Source organism: Pseudophryne corroboree, chromosome 3 (assembly GCF_028390025.1).
Source record: "Pseudophryne corroboree isolate aPseCor3 chromosome 3, aPseCor3.hap2, whole genome shotgun sequence".
In the NCBI taxonomy this organism is placed as follows: Eukaryota; Metazoa; Chordata; class Amphibia; order Anura; family Myobatrachidae; genus Pseudophryne; species Pseudophryne corroboree.
In genome coordinates this window covers 518377752-518391717 of record NC_086446.1, presented here as the reverse complement: position 1 = coordinate 518391717, position 13966 = coordinate 518377752, and the positions used below count along the sequence as shown (strand labels likewise).

The window sequence follows — 13966 nt, the reverse complement described above, 5'->3', positions numbered from 1 at the left end:
CCACCACAACAGCGACACCCTGGCCCTTGGAGACAGGGTTATCCGCCGATGCATCTGAAGATGCGACCCGGACCACTTGTCCAACAGATCCCACTGGAAGATCCTTGCATGGGACCTGGCGAATGGAATTTCTTCGTAAGAAGCTACCATCTTTCCCAGGGCTCGCGTGCATTGATGCACCGACACCTGTATTTGTATTAGGAGGTCTCCGTCTAGAGACGACAACTCCTTGGACTTCTCCTCCGGGAGAAACTCTTTTTTCTTGTTCTGTGTCCAGAACCATACCCAGGAACAGTAGACGCGTCGTAGGAACCAGCTGCGACTTTGGAATATTCAGAATCCAGCCGTGCTGTTGTAGCACTTCCCGAGATAGTGCTACTCCGACGAACAACTGCTCCCTGGACCTCGCCTTTATAAGGAGATCGTCCAAGTACGGGATAATTATTTCGGCCATTACCTTGGTAAATACCCTCGGTGCCTGGGATAGACCAACGGCAACGTCTGGAATTGGTAATGACAATCCTGGTGAGGAGGGTAAATAGGGACATGCAGGTAAGCATCCTTGATGTCCAGTGATACCATGAAATTCTCCAGGCTTGCACTAATCGCCCTGAGCGATTCCATTTTGAACTTGAACCTTCGTATATAAGTGTTCAAGGATTTCAATTTTAGAATGGGTCTCACCGAACCGTCTGGTTTCGGTACCACAAACATTTTTGAATAGTAACCCCGGCCTTGTTGAAGGAGGGGTACCTTGATTTCACCTGCTGGAAGTACAGCTTGTGAATTGCCGCCAGTACTACCTCCCTTTCTCCGAGGGCAGCAGGCAAGGCTGATGTGAGGTAACGGCGAGGGGGTGTCGCCTGGAACTCCAGCTTGTATCCCTGTGATACTACTTGCAGAACCTAGGGATCCACCTGTGGGCAAGCCCACTGGTCCCTGAAGTTCCCGAGACGCGCCCCCACCGCACCTGTCTCCACCTGTGGAGCCCCAGCGTCATGCGGTGGACTCAGAGGAAGCGGGGGAAGATTTTTGATCCTGGGAACTGGCTGTCTGGTACAGCTTTTTCCTTCTTCCCTTGTCTCTGTGCAGAAAGGAAGCGCCTTTGACCCGCTTGCTTTTCTGAAGCCGAAAGGACTGTACCTGAAAATACGGTGCTTTCTTAGGCTGTGAGGAAACCTGAGGTAAATTTTTTTCTTCCCAGCTGTTGCTGTGGATACGAGGTCCCAGAGACCATCCCCAAACAATTCCTCACCCTTATAAGGCAGAATCTCTATGTGCCTTTTAAAGTCAGCATCACCTGTCCACTGCCGGGTCTCTAATACCCTCCTGGCAGAATGGACATTGCATTAATTCTGGATGCCAGCCGGCAAATATCCCTCTGTGCATCCCTCATATATAAGACGACATCTTTAAAATGCTCTATGTTAGCAAAATATTATCCCTGTCTAGGGTATTAATATTATCTGACAGGGTATCAGACCACGCTGCAGCAGCACTATTCATGCTGAGGCAATTGCAGGTCTCAGTATAGTACCTGAGTGTGTATATACAGACTTCAGGATAGCCTCCTGCTTTTTATCAGCAGGCTCCTTCAAAGTGGCCGTATCCTAAGACGGCAGTGCCACCTTTTTTGACAAACGTGTGAGCGCCTTATCCACCCTAGGGGATATCTCCCAACGTGACCTATCCTCTGGCGGGAAAGGGTACGCCAGCAGTAACTTTTTAGAAATAACCAGTTTCTTATCGGGGGAACCCACGCTTCTTTACACACTTCATTCACTCATCTGATGGGGGAACAAAACACTGGCTGCTTTTTCTCCCCAAACATAAAACCCCTTTTATGTGATACTTGGGTTAATGTCATAAATGTGTAACACATTTTTCATTGCCGAGATCATGCAACGGATGTTCCTAGTGGATTGTGTATATGTCTCAACCTTGTCGACACTGGAGTCAGACTCCGTGTCGACATCTGTGTCTGCCATCTGAGGTAACGGGCGTTTTTTGAGCCCCTGATGGCCTTTGAGACGCCTGGGCAGGCGCGGGCTGAGAAGCCGGCTGTCCCACAGCTGTTACGTCATCCAGCCTTTTATGTAAGGAGTTGACATTGTCGGTTAATACCTTCCACCTATCCATCCACTCTGGTGCCGGCCCCACAGGGGGCGACATCCCATTTATCGGCCTCTGCTCCGCCTCCACGTAACCTTCCTCATCCAACATGTCGACACAGCCGTACCGACACACCGCACACACACAGGGAATGCTCTGACTGAGGACAGGACCCCACAAAGTCCTTTGGGGAGACAGAGAGAGAGTATGCCAGCACACACCAGAGCGCTATATAATGCAGGGATTAACACTATAACGGAGTGATTTTTCCCCCCAATAGCTGCTTGTATACACATATTGCGCCTAAATTTGGTGCCCCCCCTCTCTTTTTAACCCTTTGAGCCTGAAAACTACAGGGGAGAGCCTGGGGAGCTGTCTTCCAGCTGCACTGTGAAGAAAAAATGGCGCCAGTGTGCTGAGGGAGATAGCCCCGCCCCTTTTTCGGCGGACTTTTCTCCCGCTTTTTTCATGGATTCTGGCAGGGGTAATTTATCACATATATAGCCTTCCTGACTATATATTGTGATGATTTGCCAGCCAAGGTGTTTATATTGCCCTCAGGGCGCCCCCCCCCCCCCCCCAGCGCCCTGCACCCATCAGTGACCGGAGTGTGAGGTGTGCATGAGGAGCAATGGCGCACAGCTGCAGTGCTGTGCGCTACCTTGTTGAAGACAGAAGTCTTCTGCTGCCGATTTTCCGGAACACTTCTTGCTTCTGGCTCTGTAAGGGGGCCGGCGGCGCGGCTCCGGGAACGAACACCAAGGTCGGGTCCTGCGGTCGATCCCTCTGGAGCTAATGGTATCCAGTAGCCTAAGAAGCCCAAACTACCACCAGTTAGGTAGGTTCGCTTCTTCTCCCCTTAGTCCCTCGCTGCAGTGAGTCTGTTGCCAGCAGATCTCACTGTAAAATAAAAAACCTAAAATATACTTTCTTTCTAGGAGCTCAGGAGAGCCCCTAGTGTGCATCCAGCTCAGCCGGGCACAAGATTCTAACTGAGGTCTGGAGGAGGGGCATAGAGGGAGGAGCCAGTGCACACCAGGTAGTCCTAAAGCTTTCTTTAGTTGTGCCCAGTCTCCCGCGGAGCCGCTATTCCCCATGGTCCTTACGGAGTCCCAGCATCCACTTAGGACGTCAGAGAAATATATATTTACACACGTCATATAACAGTCAGTTATTATATAATGAAGAATAAAGACTGCAAGCAACAATAACAAAACAGAAAGACAAGGAGGAACAGAAACTTGGCAAAGGATTCCTGACCTTCTGTCAGGTACGACTCCCACGTAAGAGTAACAAATATCCAAAAGTCGGGGCTGGCATCGCATGGCTTTCACATACTCAACAAATATGACAAAACGAATGAGAAAGTCAGCATTACCAACAATAAACAGGGAACATTACAGTCCAAACTAGTCCAATGAGAGGTTCCCTTAAATCAAGCTGAAGAATTTTATTTCAGATAGAGCATCTGGAATTAGAGAAAAGCAGGGTTGCTGACGTTGTGGCTGCCCCTCTGGGAAAGGGCAGCCAGCTCGGCGCTGCAGGGAGCGGGCGTGACGCATCATGGGGGTGTGACTCAATACAAGAGGCTGCACAGGAGACGTGTTGTTCGCGGTTGCGTCATTGTGGCTCCACATCGCAATACAGTTTCGATATTACACGCACCACTACAATCCATTTTGAATGCAGCTGCAAGGCTAATCTCCCTCACTAGATGTTCATCGTCTGCTAATCCTCTCTGTCAGTCCCTCTATTGGTTACCTGTATTCTACTGTATCCAATCTAAAATACTTCTACTCGCATATAAAGCTATTAACCAAACTACACCAACATATGCTTATCTCAAAATATCCAAAAACTCGACTTCTCCGCTCTGCACAAAATCAGCGTCTCTCATCTACATGGATTACTCACTCCAATTCACAATTGCAGGACTTTCTACGGGCAGCCACCCTATGGAGTGCTCTCGCATGTATAGTATTCACTCTAGGCTGTTTTAGCAGAGCGCCGCACCCTGCCCGTTTTTTAGCAGGCAAAACCCGCCCTGCCCCTTTTGCGGCGCCCTGCTAGAACAGTCGCCCGCTTCCTGCCCTCTTGGCGTGTATAGATGCCGTGCGCATGCGCGCGGCATCCATTCACGCATTGGGAGAGGGCTGGGGGAAGCCCAGCACCGACGGAGGTGCTGGGCACGCCCCCAACAGTGACGTCGCCGGCCACAGACGCTCTCTATAGTAGCGTCTGTGGGCCGCCCCGCCCCCTAAAATGATGTAGGCGTGGCCGCGCCCCCGTTTTGGGCGCGCGCGCGCATGTGCCTCCGGAGTCCGGCGCCCTGCCCCTTTTCACTCCTAGAGTGAACACTACATGTACAATAATGCTCCAAAACACTGGAAAACGGACAAATGATGTTTAATGACAAATTGATTAAATGCGTAATTTAACCAGTTTGTCTGAACAACAGGTTTTGTCCATTTTCTATTGTTTGGGAGCAAATGGTCGATTGTCATTTTGCTCTCATCCATTACCAGATTTTCATACCAGCCAGATCGGGCAGATTACCTGCCAGATAATTATATAGTATATGGCCAGATTAAAAAATTTCACTTTCAAATCTGAGCTGTTGATCAGGCTTTTTTATTTCTTTCTTCCACATTCTCCCAAAACCATGATATCTCACCTTTGTACCCCAAGTAAACACAGACTTTACAAGTGCTTTTCCTGGTTTTTGCAGGTTTATAAAGGATTCACAAATTGTACCCCAGTATGAACAGGTTATTTTTTGTTCTGACTACATAAATATGTAACAAGCATTATTGTAAGACACTGTGACTAGTCATCTGTTGCTACCTCTTGGCTTAATTGGCGCAAATCGTTTACATCCGCACAGGAAATTGTCCATTTCTAAAAGGTTAATAGACTAATAAAAGGTAAAATATCTGAAACAAGAGAAGAATAACGGCGGAAGGGGAGTTTTATAGCATTTACCCCAAAGGTAAGGACCGATTAACACCGATAGGCCTGGCCCTACAAGTACTGGAGCACAGCCCGCACAGATGCTAAGCACCTTCTTGTATATGTACATGTAGAATAGGCAGAAAGAAGTAGACCTGCAAACCACAGCAGCATAATCATCCCCCTCCACCCCCACCTCCCTTTATAGTCATATCCCTCAAGCCTCTGCACCAGGAATTAGTTTGCTTCCGAGCTTATCCTGACCTTATTAATATCCTCATCTGAAATTAGATGTTTGTTTTGAAAGTGAGCAAGATTACAATCATTTGGATGCTTTGGGTGCCAATTACAGCAGTGTATAGTGCTGAATGTAATTTAGGTCTTTGGAAATGCTGCTCTTAGCTGCTGAGAAATAAATGAGTTGTCCTCTAAAGTCTCAGAGCTCATAATTAGAAGACGCCCGGCAAAACGTTTGCAGCTCAATGCATATTTATGGATACATTCCAATACGATAACAAAGGGAGGAGAGTATTGGAGGGATGACGATCTGCAGGGAAGAGGGGAGGAAGTCAAACATTAAAAGCACCACTGATTACACGGCCGCTGTGGAGAGATAGGAAATAGGTATAAAACTTTGGCCCATAATAAAGTCAGGAAAGAAGAGATTTTTTTTCTCTCTCTTTTAAGAAGTCCAGACGAAGTCTACTGTTTATACTGAGAATCTTCTTCTGGATCTCCATGACGCCAACCAATCAGATCTCCAAGTCTGAGGCTAATCAGATCAAACAGGGACCTACTTGCACGGGTTTTACACTTTTTTTTTTCATTTCAATCGCTGCATTTGACGGTGACTATCCAGCAAAAAGGGGGTTGTGTGCATTGCCATAGGCCTGATGTGGTCTGTGAGCACCTCCAGGCACTGCCCTCTATGGCATGGAGGGCCCCCTTCAGCCCTCTCTGGACACTCAAACACTTTTAAAACCAGTCAACGTATGTCAACAGGATCATTACCCTTCTTACCTCAAGCTCCTGCTCTCTCTGTAATGCAAATTGCTTGAATGACTTCACGATGAGTCCAGCGTTGGAACAGTCGTACACAAAGATAGAGGGACTTCCCATCCAGGTCTGTAGGTCATATATGGAAAGGGGGATGTACTGTGTGTAATTCTAAAATAAAAGAACAACTGTATTGAGAATTACATATCAAATAATCACTGCAAACACAAACAAATGTAAATTTATCTGAAGTATAGGCTCATATTCACCTACTCTCCCGGAATATCTGAGAAACTCACAAAGTTTGGGGAGCTTACCCAAGCCCCGAGGGAGTGAGCCAGGCTTACATATCCACTCATTTCATCAGTGGATTGGGTGGTCCAGGTGTTTAATGATGCCATTCACAGCACCAGTCCCACTGCACCTCCCACGTTGATTTTTAAAATATTGTTAACTATGCATTGCTTATAATATAAGCTTCTGATCAATGCTACACAGTCATAAATTCCCAGCTTAGCAACTTTGACAGACACCATTATGAATGGTACAACAAGCCGAGTCTCCCAAATGCCTGATATCAGATATTTCCGTATTTTGGAATATTTGCATACCACAATGAGATCTTAGGGATGGGACCCAAGTCTAAACACAAAGTTCATTTAGTTTTATTTACACCTTGTAAACATACCCTAAAGGAAATTTTATACAATGGGCCGGATGTAATGACGCCCAAGCTCGGTGGCCTTGAGGGATGCTGGCCAAGCTCGGATGTTTTTTTTAAAGGGTAAATCACTTACAAGGCAAAAACATGCTTGGAAGTGATTGCAACTTAATAAAAAAAAAAAAAAGTCAGAGTTTGGCAAGCATCTCGCACACCCGCCGAACTTGGGCGTCATTACAATAGGACCAATATTTTTAATAACTGTTTCATGCAGAAAGTTTGTGTACATTGAACCATCAGACAGCAAAGGTGTCACTATCTTTGTTGCTCTCCAATTCTTTTCGATTTCAGAATTTTGGACATGGGAGACTTAACCTGTACTCTACGTGCAACATTTACTGCCAACTAAGTTATGCCACAATAAATTCTACAATCAAAACAATATCTCTCTCTCTATATATATATATATATATATATATATCTATATATATAAATATATATATATATATATAAAATACAGCTCAAGTAATTAAACAGCAGACTACAAATGTTAAGCATGTCTATGTTTAACAAATGCATATAAATGTACCATTTCACACAATGTAAAAACATTTTTATTCTGCATTTCATAGGATTCAACGGTACAACGATTCAATGGTACAAGGGATAATAAAACACAACTGCAGACACCACAAATCAAAAAAGTAATATAGAGACTGAGCACTGTTAGGAACTTTGGGAGCTATTAGAAGAAATTATTACAGATCCGTACATTAAGACATATGATGTGGGACCATGACACGATGTGAGCACAAGTGAATACAAATAAAAATAATTTAGGGTCCAGGTCTGGACTGCAAAACAGCAGCACAGATTGGTCTACTGCCTAGCTGTACAGAGCTGGACATGCATGATAATCATTTACATTTTTGCTTATGCTGTCCATGCAAAGTGTTTATTTTCTTGTCAAACATTAAAATATAGGTAGGTTATTATACCAGCTGTCCAGATCCCGGTGTTCAGGAGATCGACGCCAAAATCCCGACAGTCAGTGAAATACCGCGGGACAGAATCCTGACAAACACTGGGGGGCAGATGTATTAACCTGGAGAAGGCATAAGGGAGTGATAAACCAGTGATAAATGCAAGGTGATAAATGCAGCAGCCAATCAGCTCCAATATGCAAATTAACAGGAGTCGATTGGCTGGTGCGTTTATCACCTAGCATTTATCACTGGTTTATCACTTCCTTATGCCTTCTCCAGGTTAATACATCTACCCCTGGGTACTCCCACTCGGTTGGTGTGTCCACACCACCAACCGAGTGTGAACATAACCTGTGGCGAGCCCATGAGGGGACTCGCTGCCGGGATCCCGGCAGGCGGGATGGCGCTGGCGGTATAGTGACAGCCGGCATCCCATCTGCCGGTCAATCATATGTATTCCGTTAGGTCCGTATTTATTCATTTTTATCTTGATCCAGGAGTGCTATATGTTTTGTTTTGTATCATATTTAGGGGTGAATTCAATTGGCTCCATTAATTTAATGGGTGTGAAAATCCCCATTAAATTACGCCCAGGGCTATTCAATTAAATTATGCTCGGGCTATTCAATTACAGACCGTTTTTCTTGCACCCATTTTATTAGCTGCTTTTGGGCGTTAACAAATAAGCCCCCGGACCTATGTGTTAACGGGTGCCGCAAACCGGAAAACAGACAAAGTATTGCATATTTCTTTTTGGGTTTGCACAGACCCAAAAAGAAACACGCTTTAAGTGCAGCCTGAATAGCCCCTAGGGATCAACTAGCCCACAGTAATTTAATTTCATTCCCTCTTAGTAATTCTAATGAAGCTGAAACTTTTGTAGAAAGCTTCTAACAGGCCTGACAGACTCTGCTCACCAGTGACCTGTACTCTATATTCATTTACACAACTAACAAGCTCGAACAAGAATGTCATCAGGGAAGAGACACCTGAAATGTTACATTATCACATACTGTATGATTATAAATCACTATGGGACTGTAATCATATAGAAGAGGAAAAGTACCTTGGGCAGGAACCTGATTTCTCTGTGATTCAAATGTACAGTGAAAAATGAGGTTAAATTTATGTGATAAAGATACGTACAATATTCTTTATTTTCTTTTTATGTGAAATGAAAATAAACATCTAACATTTAGCTTGCTCACCATTCCAGTTTAATATGCAAATCCGGTCCAAAGGAAATGAATCATCTGTGGTTGTAAATAAGCCATACTAAGTGCCCTCAACTGGTAGTTAATGTGTCAAGCTGGAACATGTAGTTCAACAGCAGCTGGGACAGCTACAAGCAGCCTTTAGTCTGCATTAGACAAAGTGACTTGCAATGAGTTCTAGAAAGAGCAGCAGTAAACTGATTGATCACACAAGCTTCCCACAAAGCATACAGCCCGCAATCAATGGAACAAATAGCACAAAAGACAAATAAATTTAGATTTTTCACCCTATGCTACAGGCTTTCAAATCCTTAGCACAAGTCCTGAGGTTACTCGCTGTCCCACAATAGTTGGGTTAAAGCCAGAACCCATGTCTAACACTAAAGAAACATGAACTACACATGGATGAGAAAATGTGTCATTTCTATAGCTGCAAGTACAAAGCACTTATTGTTAAGTGTATGCAGTGAGACACCATGACCATATTATATACTGATGACTTGGTACATGCATCATCTCCATAGTGATCGTGCATGAAACAGTCACCAGGGGGGATTTGTACTTCCTGGACTGTTACTTGATACAATGAAGAAGCACCTCCTGCAAATTCTGGTCACTGGGCTCTATGGAGACATTCCAGTACATCATGAATTACGTTAGTATTAGTCACACACAGTGGACTGAATAAAATATCTGAGGACATTATAAAGTGTGTGTGTGCGTATGTGTGTATATATATATATATATATATATATACACACACACAGTGATCACATCTGTGATGCCTGACTCGTGCCAATAAAGGTTAAATCACCTGTAACCACTTCACATAAAACAACCTTTCATCTATTCTTTCCAAGGTGTATTCTTTACTACAAGGTCCCAGTAGGCGCCACTCAACTCACCCATCCCCTTTACTTAGTTTATACCTTCCCCTCACTGGCTTTTTACAGGATAGCAGAGCTACAGCATAAAATGCACCAAGGGGTAAACATATTAGCATGTACATAGCAGGTCCCCACTACCTTGGGACCTTTGCAGATGCATTACTATCCTGTTGTCCCTAGGTCTCCATACCTGCCTAGAGACTGGCTCATTTGTAAGTGCCTTAATGGATAGCAAGGTGACAACCACTGAGTAAACCTACTCTGGAATAATGGTTTGTAGTGGTGCATTACAGATCCCAACCTGTTGCTGTTGTATTATTCAGCCTCAACCTCTTGTAATAAAGGGCCTAATTCAGACCTGATCGCTGGGCAGCAAATTTTGCAGCCCTGCGATCAGATAGTCGCCGCCCACTGGGGGAGGGTATTTTAGATGTGGAAGTGTGCAAACGCATGTGTAGCAGAGCTGCACAAACAGATTGTGTGCAGTCTCAGCGCAGCCCAGGACTTACTTAGCCGCTGCGATCACATCAGCCTGTCCAGGACTGGAAATTACGTCAGACACCCTCCCTTCCAACGCTTGGACACGCCTGCATTTTTCCTGACACTCCCTGAAAATGGACAGTTGCCACCCACAAACGCCCTCTTCCTGTCAGTCACCTTGTGATCACTTTTTTCGCACCATCCCGTCACTATGCATCGATCCCTGTTGCTGCGGTTCTTCACGCCTGCGCATTGCGGTGCATACGCATGCGCAGTTCGGACCTGATTGCAGGCTGTGAGAAAATGCAGCCTAGCGATCAGGTCTGAATTACCCCCAAAGTTTAAGCTATTTCTGCCCCTTGGCTGAGAGTTATAGTATCCACAGTTAATCACCCGAGTACTAGACTGCTTCCAGCTATTCCCCTGTGTGTGGGTAACCATTATCCTACTAAGCCTAGCATTCCTCAGTACCTGCAGTATCCAGTCTCCACTCTGTTGTGCTACTTCCTGAAGTGCTACTGTGGGAGGCACTCGATATACCTGGAGGGAGAATAAATCGTGTAGCGCGCCATTGTGCCCGCAGCGTGGCAAGCCCACAAGGGGCTCTTTTGCGCTCGCCCCGCTCCTGGCATTCCGGCGCCAGTATCTTAATGACAAAAGAAGGGACAAGGCTTTGAAAGCACAAAAATAATGAATATTACTATCATTGCAAAATAGTGCCATTTTTATTTCAAAACATATAACCGTTGAGAAAAGCAATGTTTTTACTATATAGCAAACTGTATTACCCATATGAAAAATGTTTTTCAGAAGGCATGCTAAAAAAATAAAAATGAAAATCATCATGAATTCTTGGCTTAGGAATGTCACTGGTTCCAGCAGAATTCATACTCTTGAAATGGCTGCCACCACTGTGTGGAGACGACGGGTACACTTCAAAGACCTAGGTTTACACAGCAAGAGAAGTTGTGAGGACGAGTTGGCTTACAGATACCCATTTAAAAATAAATGAGGTGCGTCATTCGAAAGCATTTCCACTTCTCCAGCAAATCCATCGGACAGACCAAAAGAGTTCTAATCGTTTCATATTTTGACAAAAGGCTCTCTTAGGAAGATGTGAAATTTATTGAAAACTGTAAACAAAAAAGGCAGAAGTCTATGCCGAGCATGAAATAAGGACAGGAACTGAATGAGGAATGCAGGAAGCAATAGGAACCAGATTTCTACTGCATCCACAGCATGTGCCCACAAGGTTCGAAAAATCTCCCATCATCAACAAGACAGGGTTAACTCCAGCATGTTGTGTAATAAACAAGAACATAATCTGATTACTGCTGCTGATGCCTCTTGCAGGCAGGATGAGGATTAGTGTGCAATAACGGGTCTCTTAAGATTAAGAGACATGCGGCACATGTATTCACTATGACGTTCAAAGAGTTCCATTCCACCCGGGAAATCAGACAGAGGGAGAGAGACTGTGATGCAGGGATGAGGCAGGGGAAGCAGAAGAAGGATGGATAAAGTGGGATTTACAGTCACAAGAAATGCAAACACTGGAACACAATTTCAGACAAATTGCTTCTTGTATTATATTAAGGAAGTGAGGGAAGGAGGAGAAGCACTAGAAACTAAAGCTCCCTGAAGTGAAAAACAATTTATGTTAAATAAAAACAAAATGATCTAAGTCACTACTTGGGAAGAAAACCCCCCCACTATGAACAGTCATAACCTGCATCACTGGATCCTCAATTACCAAACACGGTCATTTAGCAAGGAGGTCATTTAGAGGGAAACGGGGAATGGTTTGTGAAACCTCATCAGCCGTTATGTTTGACTGATAATAGCAATGTAAGCAACCAGAGCTGTAAGTAGACTTTTTGGTACCCCGTACTAGAGAGAATTGGCGCCAACCCCCCCCCCCCCCCCTTTCATTTTATTCAATACGGACATAAAGGAGCATGGCTCGTGGGGACAGGCATGACAAGACTGATCCCGGAGAAAGCCCATGCCGTGATGGCCCTACCCACATTATCTATAACAGGGACTATTCCAACTCGTGGACACCCATGTCATTAGGTCGACAGGTACTAGGTCAACATGGAAAAAGGTTGACATGAGATTTTTCTTTTTTTTTTTACTTTTTCAAACTTTACAATCCACATGGACTACGATTAGGAATAGTAACCTGGCCCGAAGCATGGCGAGGGGACACGGTGCACTAATTGGGGTTCCCCGTCACTTAACATGTCGGCCTAGTACATGTCGACCTAGTGCCACCTGGCCAAAGTCTGTTTAGAAGCCGGTCAGTCCCACTTGTGAAAATCAAACTTGCTGCTAATTAGTTTCAGTGACTGATTGTAGGAGTTTTAGTTAGGGAGGCCAATCCCGGGATCGGCGGGATCCCGGGATTTAGGCCCAAAAACGGCCGGGATTCAATCCCGGGATTGGATGCTCCAATCCCGGGGATTGAGGGATCAGCGTTGAGCGTCCTCAGGACGCTCAGACGCTGCCCGGCTCCCCCTGCACAGCGTGACCTGTGCCTGTGAGGTCACGCTGCGCTGTCAGCAGCCGCAGAGCAGGAAGGTACGGCGGTATTCACCCGCCGCCTCCTCCCGGCTCCCCCTACACTTACCCGCCGCCTCCTCCCGGCTCCCCCTACACTTACTCGCCGCCTCCTCCCGGCTCCTCCTGCACTTACCCGCCGCCTCCTCCCGGCTCCCCTGCACTCCCCCGCCGCCTCCTCCTCACCGGCTGTGCAGGTTGGTACTTTTTTTAATGTCTACGGGGCAGGTGGGGAGGGGCGTAGGGGATGGCCGGAAACAGTTGAAAGCCAATCCCGGGTATCCCGGGATTGACCATTTTTCAATCCCGATACCCGAGATTGAAAAAATGGCCCGGGATTGGCTTCCCTAGTTTTAGTCCTTAAAAATATATTATTTAGGTCCAGGATCCCAATATATGTAGTTATTTTAATCAATCTGTTTAGTCACTTGAAATTATAACTCACTATTTTATTTGTACTATTTGTTTTAATAAATGTGCAAGTGCTTCTGTAACTTATCTGTCCAATATATAAATTTATTAACGCCTGTTTACTACTTTTTACTAGTAACGTAAACACATACAGTATGGATGCAGAGCCAACTTGCCCGAAAGACTGTGCTAGCAGCTCAGTAAGTATGCTTCACAATTCTACACGCCAGGATCGAAGACTGCTGACAGAGCCAGAAGGTGACGCTCTGCCCAGTGTAAGATGACGACCTTCATGGCGCAGTGACTGCCACCCTGGTGGCTTATATAGGTGACCGCTGGATTGCAGGGCCTGAATCTTGTCTGCTGGAAGGAAAACCTGCTGAACCCTAGAATCCAGCCAGAGATCCCAAATGCAGAAACTCCTAAGAAGAAGTCAATGTAGACTTTCACCAATTAATCATCCACCAGTGTGATGCTAGAAAATCCGCAGTCAGATGAATGTGGTCCCCCAGGACATCCGGAGACTGGGCCAGTATATGGAGATCGTCCACATAGGCATAATTCTTATGCCCCTTCACCAGCGGAGTAGAGTCTCCATACCTGTATTCTGTGCTTCCGGCTGAGGCCCTGGGAGATGTGTGTGCAGTCCCTCCAGGAGTCCGCGGGGGAAGACACTGAGCCCCTTACTGGAGTTGGGGTCATTGGAGC

General features: G+C 45.6%; 1 protein-coding gene across 4 annotated transcripts in view; it reads right to left on the bottom strand.

Moving 5' to 3' along the window:
* Positions 1–13966, bottom strand: part of RPTOR (regulatory associated protein of MTOR complex 1) — a 704097-nt gene that overhangs the window by 211178 nt on the left and 478953 nt on the right. For all 4 annotated transcript variants that reach the window (XM_063961080.1, XM_063961083.1, XM_063961081.1 and 1 more), the window contains exon 5: positions 6082–6228. In XM_063961080.1, the coding sequence (XP_063817150.1) occupies positions 6082–6228 (147 nt within the window). The remainder of the gene's footprint in view (positions 1–6081; positions 6229–13966) is intronic.